Here is a 19,864-nt window from a genome sequence, read left to right as displayed (position 1 = left end):
CAAGAAATATGTTTTTGCCTTTATTTTTTTTCTTTTTGGGTCATACCCAGTGATGCACAAGGGTTACTCCTGGCTTTGTACTCAAGAATTACTCCCGGAGGTGCTCAGGGGACCATATGGGATGCTGGGAATCAAATTTGGGTCGGCCACGTGCAATGCAAATGTCCTACCTGCTGTACTATTGCTCCAGCTCCGCAAGAAATATTTTTATCTATTCCCAAAACAAACTGGTCTCAATTATAAGTAAACAACTTTAATAGCTTCTACTGAATTTAGTTAAAACTTCATGCCTAAATAGTGATTAAGCTGCTTAACAGCCATGATCCCTGACACACGACAATGAATCTTGGAACCCAGTGGCCTTTGCCAGAAATCCCTCTAGATTTAATTATTAAAATTTCAGAGTTCTAAAATCACACGGCCACTATTGCGGCCATGCAACATCATATGCTATTCATAATCAGCAACAGAAAACAAATTGTCTAATGCTGCCTTTTCGGCAGGTCTGAGTGTTGGGGGAAAAATCCCAAATAATAATGGTGGGTCTGGTGTCAAAATATTGAATGTAATCAAATTAGAGAGAGAGAGTAATATGGAAATCATCTGCCAAACAGGTAGGGAGGGGGTATGGGATGGGGGGGGCAGATACTGGGGGTTTGGGTGGAAGAAAATGTACACTGATGAAGAGACGGTCATCATTGTATGACCGAGCCTTAATCCGAAAGCTTTGTAACTGTTCTCATGGTGATTCAATAAATAAATTTATAAAAACAAAAACTTAACACCCAAGAATGGCCGAGATTAGTACCAGAAATTTTACTCCATGGCTTGGAGGCCAACAACACACGCTAGGGGAAAAGGGAGCTCAGATAGAGAAGGGAACACCAAATAAAGGGTGTTGGGAGGATCTTCCCAGGATGGGAGAAGCATGCTGAAAGTAGACTATAGACAAACATGATTGTCACCCATTGCCTCTTTTGCAAACCACAACACCTAATAAGAGAGAGACAGAACAAAAGGGAATGCCCTGCCACAGAGGCAGGGTGGGATGGGAGGATGGGGGGTGGGAAGGATACTTGGATCCGTGGTGGTGGGAAATGGGCACTGGTGGAGGGATGGGTATTTGATTATTGTATAATTGAAACCCAAGCACAAAAATTTGTAAGTCTACAACTGTACCTCATGGTGTCTCACTAATAAAAATTAAAAAAAAATGTATGCACTTACAATTTGCAGATATGGTATACTGACATTGAAACTGTCATTCATATTTGCATGCCACACAATTCTCACATTGGTAATAAAAAAGGTTCCCAAATTTCCCTGTAAAAGAGAGTAAGGAGAGACATACAAACAATTATTTACTTGAATGCTTATTCTTAAATATTTTCTAAACACTGGAATAATTCTGGTCATTACAGCAGAAGAAAGTATCATAACTGAGTACTGTGAGGTATTAATGACTTTTCAGTAGCTAATTAAGGGCATGGACTCAGGATTAGACCTAATCAATTACTCTCAATATATCTAATCAATATACCAGGCCATTTGTCAGACCATGGGCAAATTTAATCTTGGTATATTGTTTCAAATGAAAGGTGGAAATCTGAGTAAATAGCATAACAGCACTGTGTCTGGCACACAGTGAGCATCTTACAAATATTAAATCTTATTATTAGCCAAGACCAGGGATAAGTCAAGATAAGAGAGTTGTGAGAGTCCAAACATATTTGATAATGCATTCAGTTCACAAGAGATATTTGCAAGACTTCCTTATCAACTTCAGACTAAAACTGTTCTTTAAGGCACCCAAAATGGTCCCTTAGCATCTTATCTATACTAGTAGATGGATCCTTACCTAATTGGTTTAGAAAAGTATCCCAGACCTAGTAACATGGCATCAAGATTATCTGCCACTACTGATCTATTTCTCCCTCATTACCTCTACCTTCCCTATTACATATATTCAGAGGATTATTCTTTATTTTATTCTATGAAGGTGATCATGAAATAATAACTCTTAACTCCCAAATCAAGGGCCAAGTTTGGTGGTGGGGACTGACAGAAAGCTGTATTTTATTTTAATTCATTTGGGGGGATATTGGACTATACCTGGGAGTGCTCAGAGATTACTTCTGACTCTGTGCTCAGAGATCATTCCCAGTGGAACTTGGGGACCATATGTAGTGCTGGGAATTGAATGGAGTCGGCCATGTGCAAGGCAAGTGCCTTAACCCCTGTACTCTCTGGCCCAGGAGGGCACATTTTAATTGTTCTTTTTCCATAAACATATCATGCTGACAAAAGCATCCATATTTTCTATGAAATATTATATCTGATAATATATCCTAATTAATTAGAAGTGCCAAAGAGCCAGAAAGTATAGTATAGCAGGTAGGGTACTGGCTTTGCATGTAACCTGGGTTGAAATCTATGGCACCACACATGATTTTCTGTGCATTAGGACTAATTCCTGAACAAAGTCAGGAATGGGCCCTGTGTACCAACAGGTGTGGCCCAAAAACTGGAGGAGGGGGGAAAGGAGGGAGGGAGAAGGAGGAAAAAAAGGAAATGTCAAATTTTCTGTTAGGTAGGTAGTTATGTATCTAATTACGAACAGAGTTAACTCCTGTCCTACCCTTCTAAGACCCACATTCTAATATGGGGGCACAGGCAAGCTCTGCATTTCACAGTAGTAATAATTTGGAGTGATAAATAGGTATATGCTCTGTAAGTAACACACAGAAAGCTTTTTTGTGAAAGTGACAGCCAAGCTTTGACCTAAAGCAGTGGTCATAAGCTATGGCTCATAGCCCAATTTGGCCTGCAACCTCATTTTGTACTGCCCACAAGGAAGAATAACTTTCACATATTTTAAAAGGTTGGAATAAGATAAAAAAATAACATCTCATGATACATGAATCTGGCATGAAATTCAAATTTCAGTGTCACTAGTTTTATTGAGCCAGCTATATTCCTGTTTACATTTTGTCTGTGACTTTGTCACACTACAAAGGCAGAATTGAGAAGGCAAAGACTGTATAACTGCAAAGGTTGAAACACCTAACCCTCTGCAGAAAGAAATTTGCTCCCTCCCAGGAGAAGCCATTCAGATAGGAGTTTTTTATAGCCTATGGAAACTAAAATGATTCAAATCCAGTTTCCTCACAATGTATGATTCAATATTTAGCATTAAGTTCTTCACTCAAATACTAAAGCTTTAATAATACAGTAGTCAACATTCGTATCTAGGTTGTAACACACACAAAAGATGGACATATTTTTAGCAAGAGACAAATTTCCCCTAGAAATGAGTGTGCTACTGTTCCAACTATTAGACGCTGATGTGACTCAACTTGCCATAATTTTAAGAGCAAACTGAAAAATTAAAAGTATGGACATAAGAAGAATATAGGCAAGGTTTATGTTTCATTCCCTTAAAAATAAACAAAAACCCAAATGGATTAAAATCTTCACTGGCTATTTACTCCATGGCTCTCCTCCTTTTGCATATAGTATAAAGATATGAGGATTATTTTTAAAAAATGTGAAAGTTAGGTTAAAGGGATGGATGATAGTACAGCCGGTAGGGCATTGGTCTTGCATGCAGCCGACCTGGGTTTGATCGCCAGCATCCCATATGGTCCCCCATGCACCGCCAAGAGTGATTCCTGAGCACAGAGCCAGGAGTAAACCCTGAGCATTGCCAGGTGTGCCCCCAAAAGAAGGGGAAAAAAAAGAAAGGTAGGCTGGAGAGATAGTACAAAGATTAAGGCATGTGCCTCACTCACAAGCTGACCTAGTTCAATCCCTCGTGCCACCATATTGTTGCTTAGACACTTCTCTCACCCCCAACACACACACACACACACACACACACACACAAAGATGTGGAGGGTAGTAAAGAATATGGTTTTGGAAAATATCATGTGAGGTCCTTTAACTCACTGGGGCCTGAGTTTTGTTTATCTGTGTAAAGGGACTGAACTATTGCAGCACTAAATTCTATACAGAACAAAGTTGCTATTAAGACCAGGAAAACATGAAGACAAAAATATTTTAGAGATCTTTACAGCACACAGCAGCAGAGAAGAAGGGCTGCGTGGGGGGGGGGGGGGGGGGCTCTACAGCTCCCGGAGAAGACACCAGGTTCCAAAAAGAGCCGAGATCACGGGGAAGTCCCAGATGGGGTAGGTGCCGCATCCTGCCTCCTCCAGATGGAACCCCGGTGACCAGAAGCCTCTACAAGCATAGCTTGAGTATGCGGGAACTAGGACTTTTCCTCCAAACCGCGCGGCCGCGTAATCTCTGTTTATACAAAGTGATCAATGGAAAGTAAATCATCCAACATTTCTCCCTGAAAATCAGGCTTAACTCTTATAGCACAGCGGGTAGGGCGTTCGCCTTACAAGCAGCCAACATGGCCGACCCGAGTTCGATTCCTCCGCCCCTCTCGGAGAGCCCGGCAAGCTACCGAGAGTATTCAAGATGCCAGACACAGTAACAACAAAGTCTCCAATGGAGACGTTACTGGGCCCGCTCGAGCAAAACTCTTATACAAACCACAACACCCAATAGGAGAGAAAGAACAAAAGTGAATGCCCTGCCACAGAGACAGGGTGGTTTGGGGAGGATGGGGGGTGGGAGGGATACTGGGATCCGTGGTGGTGGGAAATGGTTGCTGGTGGAGGGATGGGTATTCAAAATAAATAAATAAATAAATAAATAAATATTTTAGAGCCTAAGGATGTAGCTCGGCAGTAGAGCACTTGCCAAGCATGTGTGGCCCTGAGTTTGATCTCTAGCACTGCAAAAAAATAAAATTATAGGAACCAGAGCAAGGTAGGGCACTTGTCTTGCATGTGGCTGACCTTGGTTCAATCCCTGGCACCACTTATATCCCCCTGAACCCACCAAGAGTGATCCCAAAGTGCAGAGATGAGAGTAAACCCTGATAACTGCGGGGTGTGGCCCTCCCCCCAAAACAAAACAAATGTATATGTATATCTTATATAATTTGATATTAAGACCTATAATGCTAACTTACCAACAATTATAAAGTTAATCTTAACAGGGTTAAATGAACATATAAGCTCAATGAATGAAAAAAATAATACCAGTGCACTGTCCTTAAATGGCTCCTTTCTTTCCACAATACCTGATCACTGGATAGATTCCATACGCCGCTGATTTTATCATACAGATGTTCTTGTGGTAATAATCTTAGTTGTTTATTTCTAATTAGTGCACCTCTCAATTTAAAATCACGATACATTTTAGATGTTTCATATGCTCTATAAAAAAGAACAAAAAAAATTAAATGTATATATACCCAAATATAAAAATAGTTTCCTTTTCAATAAATTTTGATGGTTCTAGTTTCTAAAAAATAAAATTTTAATATGGTAACATTGGTTTAAATATTATGTAAGCTTCAAATATAATGCATTATAATTCACATCTTATTCACTGTGTAATATATAATGATCACCACTAAAAGTCCTTTTCTTTCAAAATTATTTCCCATTCCCTGCTTGCACTGCTTGCTCACACTTGGTCAGAGAGAGCTAGCAATGACACACCTGTTGTGGTGTCAGGGATCTTGGTGGCATTGTTGCCAGGCTCACATCAGTGATGTGGGTAGAACTGGGATTAGAATCGTGGCCTCATGCCTACAGGGCAGGTGTTCTACCACTGTGCCATATACCTGCATTCTAAAAGTCTACTATCTTTCCCATATCATGCATCCCCTAGAACCATTTTCATTCACCGCACACAGCCTTTCCTTACTGATAACCCTCAATCTGTTTTAATTTAAGTTTGTTTTAACTTGGTGTCTTCTTTCTTTATATTCTACATATCTGACTTAGTTCATTCAGCATAATAGCCTCTAGTTCTATTCACTGTTACATATAGCAAGCTTCATCTTTAATAAGAGCTGAGTAATATACCATTTTATGTGTACACATGTGTGTGTAAACAACAGAGATTACAATTTTTTTGTCATTTGGTTTAGTATTTAAACTTCTTTTTTTTTTTTTTTTGGTTGAGGGAATCACACTCAATAGTGGTGCTCATTTACTCCTGGCTCTGTGCTCAGGAATTACTCCTGGTGCTGCTTGGGAACCATATGAGATGCTGGAGATTGAACCCAGATCAAGGCAAATGTCCTACCTGTTGTACTACTGCTCTGGCCCCACAATTTATCTTCTCAGATTTTTCAGATGTCTTTGTCTTTCTTTGGTGGGGGCGGGGGGGGGGTGAGTATGGAAGCTCAGGCCACACTTGGCTTACTTTTGGCTCAGAGCTCAGGAGTAACTTCTGAAGGGATCAGGGTAACATGTTATGCTGTGGATCATATACATGCAAGACAAGTGCCCTACCTGCTGTATTTTTCTGGTCACTGTCTGAATCTTTTTTTTTCTGGGGAGTACAGCTAGGTTTGTTCTGGAGTGACTACAGTTAGGTACTCAGGAGACTAAGCAGTGCCAGCAATCGAATCCAGTGCCTTATTCATACAAGGCAAGTTCTCTGCCACTAAGCCATACCCCAACACAGATGTCTAATTACCTCTTATTTTTTTTGGGGGGGGGGGCAGGGGAGTTTGTGGTCACACATGGCAGTGCTCAGTGGCTATTACTGGTTTTGCTTCTGTGCTCAAGAGTGACCCCTGGTGTTATATGAAGGACCATACATGATATTGAGGATTGAACTAGGGTGGGCTAAACTGACTTGTTCTATATGTACTATCTCTCCAGCCCAGATGTTTGATTCTTAAGACAAAGTCATATAGCACAAAGCTAGGAAACATTAATCTCTAAAATGGAAAATAATGCTTGCCTGTATTAGACAAAAAAATTAATTGCTTAGGGGGGCTAGAGAGAGTACAATGGGTAGGGCAATTGTCTTGCATGTGGCTAACCTCGGTTTGATCCCAGGCATCCTATATGGGCCCCTGAGCACCAAGAAAAGTAATTCCTGATGCAGAGCCAGGAGTAACCCCTGAGCATCACCAAGTGTGGCCCAAAACTCAAACCAAAATTAATTGCTCAAAATACTTCATTTCTGTTTTGGTCAAAGACACCATTATCCTTTTGAAGTCCAATTATTTTTCTCAGTGCAATCTGAAAAGATTATCCTCACAAATTTTTACTTTTTTTTTTTTTGGCTTTTTGGCTCACACCCGGCAATGCACAGGGGTTACTCCTGGCTCTGCACTCAGGAGTTACTCCTGGCAGTGCTCAGGGGACCATATGGGATGCTGGGAATCGAACCCGGGTTGGCCACGTGCAAGGCAAATGCCCTACTCGCTGTGCTATCTCTCCAGCCCCCTCACATTTACCTTTATGACAGAAAATTAGAACAATTACAAAAGGGACACTAGGATTATTGTATTTGTGTCTACATATAAAAAAATTCCTGGGGCCGGTGTGATAGCACAGCGGGCAGGGCGTTTGCCTTGCACGTGGCCAACCTGGGTTTGAACCCCGGCAACTCATATGGTCCCCCAAGCACCACCAGGGGTAATTCCTGAGTGCAGAGCCAGGAATAACCCCTGAGCATCGCTGGGTGTGACCCAAAAAAAAGTAAAAAAAAATTCCTGTAACTGTTTTCTTTCCATTCTTCCCTACTGAAAATAACAAACACAAAAAAGCTTTTTGATTGCAAAAGAAATTTACACTAAATCAAGAAAAAAATTCTATTAATGGAAGAAAATATACACGTACACGTACCTACAGCTTATAAAGGGCTAATATCCTGTATATAAAAAATATTCACAAAACTCGGTTTAAAAAAATTTAAAAACAGGGAAGAGGGGACAGAGAGATAGGATAGAGGTTGAGGCACTTGCCATGCAGGTGGCCACTCCCAGTTCAATCCCTACGCTAATGGTGGTCCCTGAGCACCACCAGTAGTGACTCCTTAGTACAGAGCCAGGGAACAGATTCTAACCACTAACAGGTATGGCCCTAAAACAAAACAACAAAAGAGGTTGGTGAAATAAGAACTGACAGACATTTCTCCAAAGACAATATATATATAAATGAACATGAAAAAATGTTGATTGTCACTGACTCTCAGGAAGTATAAATCAAAATGGCAACAAGATATCACCATATGTCAGTAGTGAGAATGGCCTATATCAAAAAGTCCAGACACAACAAATACATTCAGGGATTTGGAGAAAAAGGAACCCTCATTTAGTGTTGGTGAGACTGCAAACTAGTATGGCCTCGTGAAAAACGGTACAGAGATTCCTCAAAAAGTTAAAAACAGAACTACCATATGATCCAATAATTCCACTCCTAAATAGCTACCCAAAGAACACTTATCTATCCTTGAACTGATTCAAGGATAAAAAAGTTGTGTTAAACATACACAACAGAATGCTACTACGCAGTTATAAGATGAAGTCTTTCTTCTGCTGCAACATGAATGGAATTGAAGGTTTTTATGTTAAATTAGAAGGAGAAGGGCAAATAGCAGATGATCTCACTCAAATAAATGAAAAATATCGAACTGGAGTGATAGTATAGTGTGTAAGGTGCTACCTTTGTATGCAGCGACCCAAATTTGATCTCCAGCATGCCATGTGCAGCGCCAGGACTAATCACCCCTGAGCATCGTCAGGTGTGGACCCAAAACAAACAAACAAAAACCTATTCCCATTTCCAAATAACATAAATACATGCTTCCATTTGAGCAGTTGCATAGGTTCATTTTCTACATTTAAAACACTACTTTGGAAATATTTGGGTTTAAGATAAAAAAGAAAAAATTCACAATAAATTTTATGTACTATTTTTAAATAATCCCAAAATTTCTTACCAATATTTTTAATAACTTAAAATTTATATATATAAATTTATAAATGTGTACACGTTATACATATATGTGTATATATATAATATATAATTTTTGGGAGGGTCACCCATGGCATTGCTCAGGGAGTAAGTACAGACACTGCTGGATGTGACCCCAATATAAAACGAAACAAAAATGTTGATACCAGCGTGAAAAGAGAAGACTTCAGGAACCATCCAACCAACTACAAAACAATTGAAAGATTCTATAAAAAAAATCCAAATCTGGGGCTGGAGTAATAGCACAGCAAGCAGGGCATTTGCCTTGCACGCGGCTGACCCAGGTTCGATTCCCAGCATCCCATATGATTCCCCGAGCACCGCCAGGAGTAATTTCTGAGTGCATGAACCAGGAGTAACTGGGTATGTGACCCAAAAAGAAAAAAAAAATTCAAATCTGCCTTGTACAATTGGAAAAAAAGACCTTTGATTTAATTAACAAAATGATCCACATTGGTTATCTAAAAATGAATGAATTTCTCTTTTACTATTACTGTTTTGGCAGCTGGCTTAAGAATATCCAGCAGAAATATTTATGAATTTTCAGTAGACTTATGTTTTAAAAACTTTATCCTTCAAAGTATTTTTTAATAATTGTATGTTCTGAATATCTTTGGAATATTTGTAATAGAGATTAGAGGAACCTGCATAATACTTTATTTTTATTTTTTTGCTTTTTGGGTCACACCCAGAGGTGCTCAAGGGCTACTCCTGGCTCTACACTCAGGAATTAGTCCTGGTGGTGCTCAGGGGGACCATATGGGATGCGAGGGGGAATGAACTCGGGGTGGCCACATGTAAGGCAAATGCCCTACCTGCTGCACTGTTGCTCTAGCCCAGCATCATACATTTAAACTTATCCTCTAAACCTTTATATATCATAGTATTACTTTAAAAATATTTAACAATCCATAAAGTATTACCTTACCTATGCACTGCGATCACTGAAGTAAAAAGTCTAGGGCTTCCAGGAACTAAATTTGTAAATATAAACTCAAAACGAGTACTGTTACATTTTGTTAGTATGTAAAGAGCTTCCGTCTGGCCTCGTAATTTCTGTAAGGGCAAATTTATTTATTTATGGATTTATTCTTTAAAAGCTCAGAGAAAATAATTTAAAAGGTCAAAGCAAATTCCTCATTCATGTTGAGAACAAACATCAGCCTCAAATAGTTGTTTCATCACATGTATATTTCAGTAAGATTTTTTAAACTTACAGAGTTGGCAGTCCTTGTTGTAATACTCAATACGCAGTTATAACCGATAGCTAAAATTAAAAAGCAAAGATTTTAAAGACTATGATACAATAAATGGAGGAGTAAAATCTATACAGAACTTTACCAAGTTAAGATCTTAAACATATAAAACTAAAACTTATGAATTTTTATGAATAATTACAAATTTAAGTTAAGTCACTAAAACTGGAGAGCCAATTCTGTCTGTAAGCAAACAAAAAGCATACAGAACATCAAACAAAGGAAGTTTACTTTTCTAAAAGCTCCATGGTATTATTAACTAAAAGTTTAACACAGCTATACCAAGAAGAAAAGTCTGTAAGTCAAAATAGTCTTTTAAAATACATGAAAATATATGAGACAGGGATGGAGTGATAGGACAGAAGGAACGGCTCTTGCCTTCCATGCAGCTGGCCAAGGTTCGATCCTTAGCATTCCATATGGTTCCCTGAGCCCTGCCAGAAATAATTCCTGAGTGCAGAGCCAGGAGTAATCCCTGAACACTACAAGGTATAGCCCCAAAACCAAAATTTTGAAATAAGTGAGACAAAGTTTAACAAACAACGAAAGCCCGTACAGGAGTTTTGATCAGTGCTTCTCAACTAGGGGTCATCTGACTCCTGTGTACCTCCAGGATATTCCAAGAGGCTACAGATGAATCACATAAATAGAGGGTGACAGCAGGAAACTAAGAGACTAACTGGTAGGACAGGGGGCCACAGAAAGGAAACAACACAAACAGAAGGGAGCCACAACTGATGAAGAAAAGTTGCCAAAGATAAACAAAAACTAAAAATCAATATAAAAGTACTAATCTCTTATGTTTCCAAAAGGTATAATAGAAAGATTGAAAAACACTTCTTTTGCATTTGTACATAGTCAGTCTCAGGTTAGTACAGGGTTTCTGAAGTTTAATCACTATCAGTTTTCCACATATTCCTGGTATAGCATTTTTGAAATCAAAAGCCACTACGTAAATTCACATAACAAGGAGTCTTTAATTATGTGTTACCTGACAAAACTACTTACAGAGATTGACTCTGGGTAGAGACAAAGAGTGCCAGATAATTCTTAAATTTGTTACCAAGAGTCTACCTAAATCAAAGTAAAACACAGAAAATCAAAAGAAGTTAACTCAAGGACCCATTTTTGTAGTACAGAATAAAGTGGACATGGAACTTCTGACCTAGTATCAGAAGCAAGCACAGTTTAAATAAATATGTATATATGTAATATGTATATGCTTATTAACTGAAAATATTCATTGCCTTCATTTGCCCTGTTAGACATAAAATGTGATTTAGAATACCAAGGGAAAAAATGTGAGGGGATATAAGTATTCACTGACAACAGTTTGGTTTGACTCAAAGAAATGGAGAAAACTGTGTGCTGATAAATTCATTTGTAACTGTACTTCTCAGTGAATTCTCATAAGCTCATTAATATGAATGTTCTTAAGCAATTCTATCATATAAGTGCTCTTAGCAATTCTTGTTTAAATGAACTATACAATTATATACCAAATTTTACACACTGGTGAGCAGCAAACTATTTTGCTGATATTGTGTTTTGTTTTTTTTTTTTTTTTTTGCTTTTTGGGTCACACCTGGCTATCCACAGGGGTTACTCCTGGCTCTGCACTCAGGAATCACCCCTGGCAGTGCTCAGGGCACCATATGGGATGCTGGGAATCGAACCCAGGTTGGCTGCATGCAAGGCAAATACCCTACCCACTGTGCTATTGCTCCAGCCCCTTGTTTGTGTTTTTCTTTCTTAGCATCAACTGATGTTCTTACACTGAAATATAAACTTAAATGTTGCTTCTCAAAGTGTTGCATGTGGAATAGTAGTTCCTAGAAATACTCCAAGAAAAAAAGTAAAATAATCTGAGACTGGTAAACCATGTCTTAGAAATTTAGAGTGCCCTGATACAGGGATTGGAGCAATAGTATAGTACAGCACAGGAAGGGTAACTGCCTTGCACATGGCCGACCCGTATTCCATTCCTGGTGTCACATATAGTCCCCTGAGTCCAACCAGGAATGATTCCTGAATGCAGAGGCAGGAGTAAGACCTGAGCATCACTGGGTGTGGCCCAAAAACAAATGAAAAAAAAAAAAGAAAAAACCATGAGAAACCATGAAATTTTACATGCTTTGTTTGACTAATACTAAGAATCTAGAACCTTTTGAGTGGTCTAGACAGGACATCTTCTCAGGGTCAGGGGTAAAAGGGGAGGAAAAGGAGGGACAAACTGAAGACAGTAATAAGTAATTCAGGCAAGAGAGGTTGCCTGTATTACTGTCAGACTTTGATCTGATAGCAACAGAAGCAGAGGCGTTAGGTGGGCTTAGTATTGAGTCTGGTGAGAAATCAACATTTCTGAGATGATAATAATGCTTGACCCCGCAGTTCAGAAAGCCAACATAGACAGTTTAGCTATCACCTGGTAATTTGTAACTCTAGAAAAGTTGATTTCTCTCTCTCTCTCTCTCTCTCTCTCTCTGTCTCTCTCTCTCTGTCTTTCTCCCTCTGTCTCTGTTTCTCTCTCTCTCTCTCCCTAAGAGAGAGAGGGAGAAAAAATTTAGGACTTCCCCAATGTACAGCATGTACTGTACTAATTGAGTGAAGTTTCTTTTTAACTGCTCCTTCTTTAGTTTCTGTCTGAAAAAGAGAACAACCTGCTTCAGTTATGTTTTATAATTAGTTTTTTTATTAAATACGATTATATAAGAAAGTCCCAGAACAGTTACTGGCAAATAATAATAAAAATGTTAACTATTATTATTAGAATTTTTAGTATTTAATTATTTTGTGGGGGGATTGTTTGAACCACACCCAATGGTATTGAGGGCTACTCCTGGCTCTGTACTTGGGAGTAAGTGATGATCCTGATGATGCTCAAGGGACAGACAATGCTGGGGATCAAACCCAGGGACAAGTACATACAAAGGGTCAAGTACATTTGATCTCTCTCCCTTTAATTCTTTACAAATTTGTTTTTATGACTTGTTACTGTGGGCTGGAGCGATAGCACTGCGGGTAGGGCGTTTGCATTGCAAGCAGCCAACATGGCCGACCCGAGTTCAATTCCTCCGCCCCTCTCGGAGAGCCCGGCAAGCTACCGAGAGTATCTCGCCTGCACGGCAAAGCCTGGCAAGCTCCCCGTGACGTATTCGATATGCCAAACACAGCAACAATTGTCACAATGGAGACGTTACTGGGCCCACTCAAGCAAATCAATGAACAACGGGAGGGCAGTGACAGTGACAGTGACTTGTTACTGTAGATAGACATTTATATTTTCCTTATGCCATTTCACCTTGGTAACATTATTCCTAACAACTGGGCTACTGGGTTCAGGACACCCAGTTGTTCTTTTTATTTGTTTGTTGCTTTGTGGGGTTTTTGAGAAGCCATACCCTGCAATGCTCAGGAGTGACTTCTGACTCTGCTCTCAGGAATTATTCTTGGTGGTGCTTGGAGAACCATAAAAGATACTGGGGATTAAACCCAGGTTGGTCACATGCAAGGAAAGCACCCACTATACTACTTCTCCGGCCCCAATTATTCTTTTAAAATAATTTTTTGAATGGGGTTGGAGTGATAGCACAGCGGGTAGGGCGTTTGCCTTGCACGCGGCCGACCCGGGTTTGATTCCCAGCATCCCATATGGTCCTCCGAGCACCACGAGGAGTAATTCCTGAGTGTCTGAGTCAGGAGTGACCTCTGGGCATTGCCAGTTGTGACCCCTACCCCCCAAAATGTATACATATATATATCTGTGTGTGTGTGTGTGTGTGAGTGTGTGTGTGTGTGTGTGTGTGTGTGTGTGTGTGTGTGTGGCCACACCTGGCTGTGCTCAGGGATTACTCCTGGTTTTGTACTCAGGGATCACTGGCGGCAGACTAAGGGACTGTACATGGTAACAGAAACTGAACCTGGGTCAGCTGTGTGCAAGTGTCCTATCTGTGGTACTAGATCTCTGGCCCATTGATTCTTTTAATCACTGTCACTGTCCTCCCGTTGTTCATCGAGTCTTTTAATATTTTCTATTATAAGTTTCCTAGAATTTATGAAGTGGGAAGAATTTACCTTATAAAACCATTGACTTTGGGCCAAAGAGGTAGTAGTTTAATGAGCTGAGAGCATGCCCGGCATGCAGGAGAATTGGGTTTGATCCCGGGCACCACATGCTCCCTTGGGCACTGCCAGGAGTAACCCTTGAGCATCAGCCTGGAGTAGTCTCTGAACACTTGTAGGTGTGGCCACCCCCCCCCATAAAACCAAAGCAACCAAACAACAACAACAAAAAATAACAACACCCCCCTCTCACCGAAAAACCCCACTGACCAACCTATATACCTGCTTTCCTGCCTTTAGTACATCTCTGAAATGTAACAGCATTCTTGTGCTTCTCTCTTCTGCTAAAAAACCCTACCCTTTTGCCCCAAACCAAACCTAGTACTCATGCATGAATTTTTTTGCCCTGCCCTCTCAGACACCAAAACATAATTCTCTTTCTCTTTCTTCTACCTCCTATCGCTAATCTGATCATTTCAAGTCAGGATACTTACAGTTGAAGTGGATTAAATGTGTTAATCTTTTGGGATATTTATAAATAGGAGGATCTCCTCCTGGACTTGGCACTGCCTTAACTTGTTAATTTTCAAGCTGCTGAAAGGCAAGGAGATGGCTAGAAGCAAGGTTCATCCCATTTCCGACCTTATTAATCAGCAGTTCTGCATATGCTTACAAAGAGCCTCAACAAAGGTTTCTTTTCTTTTTCTGTTTTTTTTTTTTTGGGGGGGGTAGGCAGGGGAGCCATACCTGGTGGTACTCAGCAACTACTCTCGGCTGGCTGTGCATTCAGGAATGCAATTCCGCATTGTGGAGAGGGAAGTGTTTTGCTCTTCCTACTCCAAAGTACCAGTAAAGAATTATTTACTCAATATTTGAAAATTCGAAAAACAAAAAGTCTTATACCATAGTCTATAATTGATGAAAGGACATTAAGGTTCTTGTCAATCTAAGGACCACCAAACTTTCTTGTGGTTTCCTCAAGTTAATTTAATTTAGATTTTTGTCAAGAAACAGTCATCTGAGGGAAATGGTCATTCTGGGAGCTGAAAGAAGGTATAAGTGATATGCATGATACCCTCTCAGTAACAATATTGCAAACTACAGTTTCTGAAAGGAAAACAGAAAAGAAAAAAAGTACCTACCAAAGATGCATGCTGGGGGACAGAAGGGAAAGAGGATATTGATGAAGGGAAGGGGATAATGGTGAAGGGTTTGTACTGGAACACTGTATGCCTAAAACTTTGAATAATTTTGTACTAATGTGATTCAATAAATTAAAAAAAATAGTTATCTATCTTGAGATACTTAGTCATCAAAGGCACAAACTTAAAACTTTTTGTTTGCTCCTAGATCTTTGTTCCTCTCTCTCACCTGGGCTTGGCTAATACTAGAAAGCATTCCAAAATGTGACTCAAATAATTTTTCAAAGATGGGCCTTATGTCAAAATCAGGACTTACGACAGGGCTAGAGTTCTAAGGGAGAACCCGTATTCCCTAGCAAAAGGCTTAGTACTCAATTTTCCATTTATACCAAATAAAAGTCTTATGTGAATTAAACTCTCCCACTCTCACAATTACATGTGGATACAATGCTGTTTCATATCTTACTCCCCAGATAATATCATCTTTATAAACATTTATAAACTAAATCAGAAACATAAAATACATTAGAAAGTTAACTCACCTCTATCCCCATTATTTCCTTTAGTGTCTTCAATTGAATCTAAACAATCAATAAGGGCTTCTCCAGGTCTCGTTTTCATTTGTCTGAAATAAACACAGATGCTTTAATTTTACTGCTACAACTACACCTACTTAGAATCAATTTAGAAATGACATATGTTCATTTAAAACAGGCAATTGTATAGAAGATATAATACCAACTGCTCATGAGGTCTTCAAGAACACAGAGAAGAAATCTGTAGTTATTGGGAATACAAAGAATAAAACAGAACCAGAAAGAAGTCATAGGAGCTGGAAAAGAGGGAGACTGGTTAAAGATAAGAAAAAAGAAAGGATGGGGCTGGAGAGATAGATAGGTAAGAAGGAATCAGATTATGGAGAAAGTTGAATACCAAATGGAAAAACAGACCCTTTATTCTGTGGATACTTGAGAAAAACCCAGATTTATTTTATTTTATTTTTTTAATTAAATCACCTTGAGATATAGTTACTAAGCTTTTATGTTTGAGTTTTAATCATACAATGATCAAACACCCATCTCTCCACCAGTGCAAATTCTCCACCATCAATGTCCCCATGATACCCCCACTTTCCAACCCTCCCCCTGCCTCCTTGGCAGACAATTTCCCTTATACTCTCTACTTTTGGGCATTAGAAAAATCCAGGTTTTTAAGTAGAAGAAACAAGGTCCAACAGTTATGAAGGGAACAGGATAAAGCACCTGTGCAGAATCAAGACTTACAAAATAATCACCTGAAGGAAATAAAAGTAAATCATAGTTTTATTTTATTTTTAGTTTTTTTGGGTCACACCTGATGATACACAGGGGTTACTCCTGGCTCTGCACTCAAGAATCACTCCTGACAGGGGACCATATGGGACGCTGGAGATCAAACCGGATAGTGCAAGACACTGCAGTACCATCTGTACTATCTCTACAGTCCCTAAATCATAGTTTGAAGACAATACATTCTAGAGCATCAAAACAACTAGCAGTTTACAACTGTGAATAGGATCATTTTTAAACTCTCTTGCTGCTCTCTTTTACTATTTACATATAGGAAGGCACCTGCTACTAATTCTTAAGATATCTGAAACCAAGTTAGGATTAGGAATCTAGCACAACTCAATCTAAAAACTCAAATCAGTATTTCCCGGGGCATCTAAACACATTCTCAACATAAGGAATCATAAGAAGTGACTAAGAAGCTCCATACCATTAAGTCAGGAACCTTAGTTTTACGATTTTCCAACATGTAACCGTCCAACATAGTTTGTGGAGAGGCTACTCCAGGTCAGGCTGCCCGAGGTGGTGCTGGGTGTTAGTGCTGGGGCTGGATGTAGTGCTGAGGGTGAAGGGGTACAGTAGTCCAGAAGGTGCCGGGATCTAGAACCCTGCCAGCTCGCAGCGTTTGCTGCCCTCCCCCCACCACCACCAACTTCCAGGCGGTAGGCGGCAAAAAACAATACTCCTGGCTTTTCGGTGTCGGGAATTGAACCCAGGGTCGCACTCACAAGCAAAGCGAGCGCTCTACCACTGAGCTACACCCCTGGTCCTCGTCTCCTTCCTAAAAGCAATCCCAGAAAGTCCAAAACGAAGGGCTCCAAACGAGGGCTCTTTTTGCCTGCGGGTGATTAATATGAACAACAGACGGGACCGAACTCCGAACGGGGTTGCCGGGTTAGGAATTTTGGAGAACGCCCCCTCCCGCCTTCCTTCCCTCACTAGACAGAGGATGCTCACAAAGGCGAAGTGATGGGTCTCCGGGCCCACGCGCGCGTCACTCCGGTTCTCCCTGGAGTGGAGCCGGTGGCCGCGGAGTCTCTACTCTCAGTTCCCTTCACAGCACAGAACCAACAGCTCGGGGTCACCCGAGGCTCGCGCAGCCCAGGGGAATCCTCCGTGTCCGAGCTCATTAGCCTAGCCTAGCCGCTCAGGCCTCACGCTACCAGGGCCGCGAGCTGCCGCGGCGCTGCGCCCCTCCCGCGGGCCGGCATCGCCCCGCCGCGCCTTCTGCAGGCCCCCGGGCTGCTAGGCAATCTCAGAGACTCACTGCGAGGACACGTCGAAACGCACATCGCGGTCCTCCCAAAGCGCGTCCAGTACCGACATGGTGACTGATGGCCGAGGCCGGAGGTCTACGCGGGGCTAAAGGACGGGCGGCGTCGTATCGGCTCCATGGCAACGGGCACGACGTCTACGGCGAGCAAAGAGGCCCAACCTTCCTTGAGAGCGCGCGCACTTTTTTTTTTTTTTTTGGCACTGTTGCATCATTGAACGGACGTGGGACGTGCTAGGGGGTCTGAAGATTCGAAGAAGTCAAGGTGGCCCGGGGCCCAGGAGCATGTGTTTGATGCCTGGGCAGCCTTTTCCCAAACAAGTCCTTCAGGCATCCATTTCCTTCATATTTCTTTACGAAAAAACACTAAATCAATCCCTGCCTGGGTCCCGCCTTATTTCTTCATGTCCATTTCCTCGTCTCCTGCCAAGCTCCCTCCTTCCTGCACTTCGCACAGAGACTCTGAGCCTCCGCACCGTCCGACCTCACTTTTGTCCCCTCCCCATCCCCACCCCCGCGGGCCCACTGCCCCAAACTCCATTCTCTCTATACGCTCTGCCCCTTTGTCATTTAAGTCTCAGTTCTTAAGTCAGCTGAGATGGTCCCTGATTTCCCCCCTGCGGTTCTACTGTAAGCACCCCAAGGTCAGGACCACATCAGTATAGTTAGCTTTCAGCAGTGCCCAGATCACAGGTACTGAATAATCACTTTTTTGGTTTGCTGTTCTGATTTTTGGCATTTGGGTCACACCTTGAGTCGTTCAGGATCTATTCAAGGGTGTTGCCGAAATAACCATGTGGTGCCATGCATTGAACTGGGGCTTCCACCAGGGGACTGTGTCCTCCAGACCTGCCAGTTACTGTCTCACCTCCATAAATACTTCTTGAGTCAAAGTATTGTTTCTGTTCAGTGTAAAATGTTAGCAGTGAAGTATGCAAGGGAGATCAATTCCAGATTTGGGGAGAAATGGGAAGGCTAGAGCAGAGAGGAAAGGCTATGTACTTCTACTGTCTTCCTATCAAAATACCCATTTCTGTACTAGATGCAGTGCCTGCTTTTGATGCTGCAAGTAAAGTGAAGAAACAGACCTCTTCTTTTCCCAATGTCAACAGCCCTCCAATCATTTCAATTTGGAAATCAATTACTGTTCAAAGTAAACTAACGTAATTCCATTCACTTTACATCAGCATTTCTTAACCTTTATAAGGTTTAATTCTCTTCATATCTTTATAGTTCACAGTCCACAGTCCTCCCGTTTTTCATCGATTTGCTCGAGCAGGCCCAGTAACGTTTCCATCATGAGACTTCTTGTTACTGTGTTTAGCATATCGAGTACGTCATGGGTAGCTTGCCAGGCTCTGCCGATCTTTATAGTTAAGATAATATAAATATATCATTTTTATATAAATTAATAAATACATAATCTACATAACATAGCACTGTAGCACTGTCCTCCCATTGTTCATCTATTTGCTCAAGTGGGCCCAGTAACGTCTCCATCGTGAGACTTGTTGTTACTGTGTTTGGCATATCAAATACCTCACAGGTAGCTTGTAAAACCATATTATATCATTTATTTCACTCTCACTGTCACTGTCATCCCGTTGTTCATCGATTTACTCCTGTGGGTGCCAGTAATTTTCCATTTGTCCCAGCCCTGAGATTTTACTAGCCCCTCTTTACTTGTCTTTCCCAACGCTGCCGTATTGAAGGCTCTTTCAGTGTCAGGGGAATGAGACCTGTTATTGTTACTGTTTTTGGCATATAAAATATGCCATGGTAGTTTGCCAGGTTCGCCGTGTGGGTGGGATACTCTCGGTACTCTTGCCAGGCTCTCCAAGAGATGGTCACGGTCACGGTCCTCCCGTTGTTCATTGATTTGCTCGAGCAGGCCCAGTAACATCTCCATCGTGAGACTTGTTACTGTGTTTGGCATATT

At 41.0% G+C, this 19,864-nt stretch overlaps 1 protein-coding gene across 2 annotated transcripts in view; it reads right to left on the bottom strand.

Moving 5' to 3' along the window:
* Positions 1-18,019, bottom strand: part of BBS5 (Bardet-Biedl syndrome 5) — a 28,202-nt gene extending 10,183 nt beyond the window's left edge. The window contains exons 1-8 of one of the 2 annotated variants that reach the window (XM_056110313.1): positions 17,920-18,019; positions 16,063-16,156; positions 15,867-15,949; positions 11,129-11,194; positions 10,082-10,131; positions 9,793-9,920; positions 5,159-5,294; positions 1,228-1,323 (exon numbers count right to left, since the gene is read on the bottom strand). In XM_056110313.1, the coding sequence (XP_055966288.1) occupies positions 1,228-1,323; positions 5,159-5,294; positions 9,793-9,920; positions 10,082-10,131; positions 11,129-11,194; positions 15,867-15,945 (555 nt within the window). In that variant the 5' untranslated portion in view covers positions 15,946-15,949; positions 16,063-16,156; positions 17,920-18,019. The remainder of the gene's footprint in view (positions 1-1,227; positions 1,324-5,158; positions 5,295-9,792; positions 9,921-10,081; positions 10,132-11,128; positions 11,195-15,866; positions 15,950-16,062; positions 16,157-17,919) is intronic. The other variant, XM_056110312.1, reaches the window with a different exon arrangement.
* Positions 18,020-19,864: the final 1,845 nt, after the last annotated feature.

The sequence above is a fragment of the Sorex fumeus genome, unplaced genomic scaffold, assembly GCF_029834395.1.
Source record: "Sorex fumeus unplaced genomic scaffold, SorFum_2.1 ptg000009l, whole genome shotgun sequence".
Taxonomy (NCBI): domain Eukaryota; kingdom Metazoa; phylum Chordata; class Mammalia; order Eulipotyphla; family Soricidae; genus Sorex; species Sorex fumeus.
Note: the sequence above shows the minus strand (reverse complement) of the source record. Positions and strands in the feature narration are given on the sequence as shown.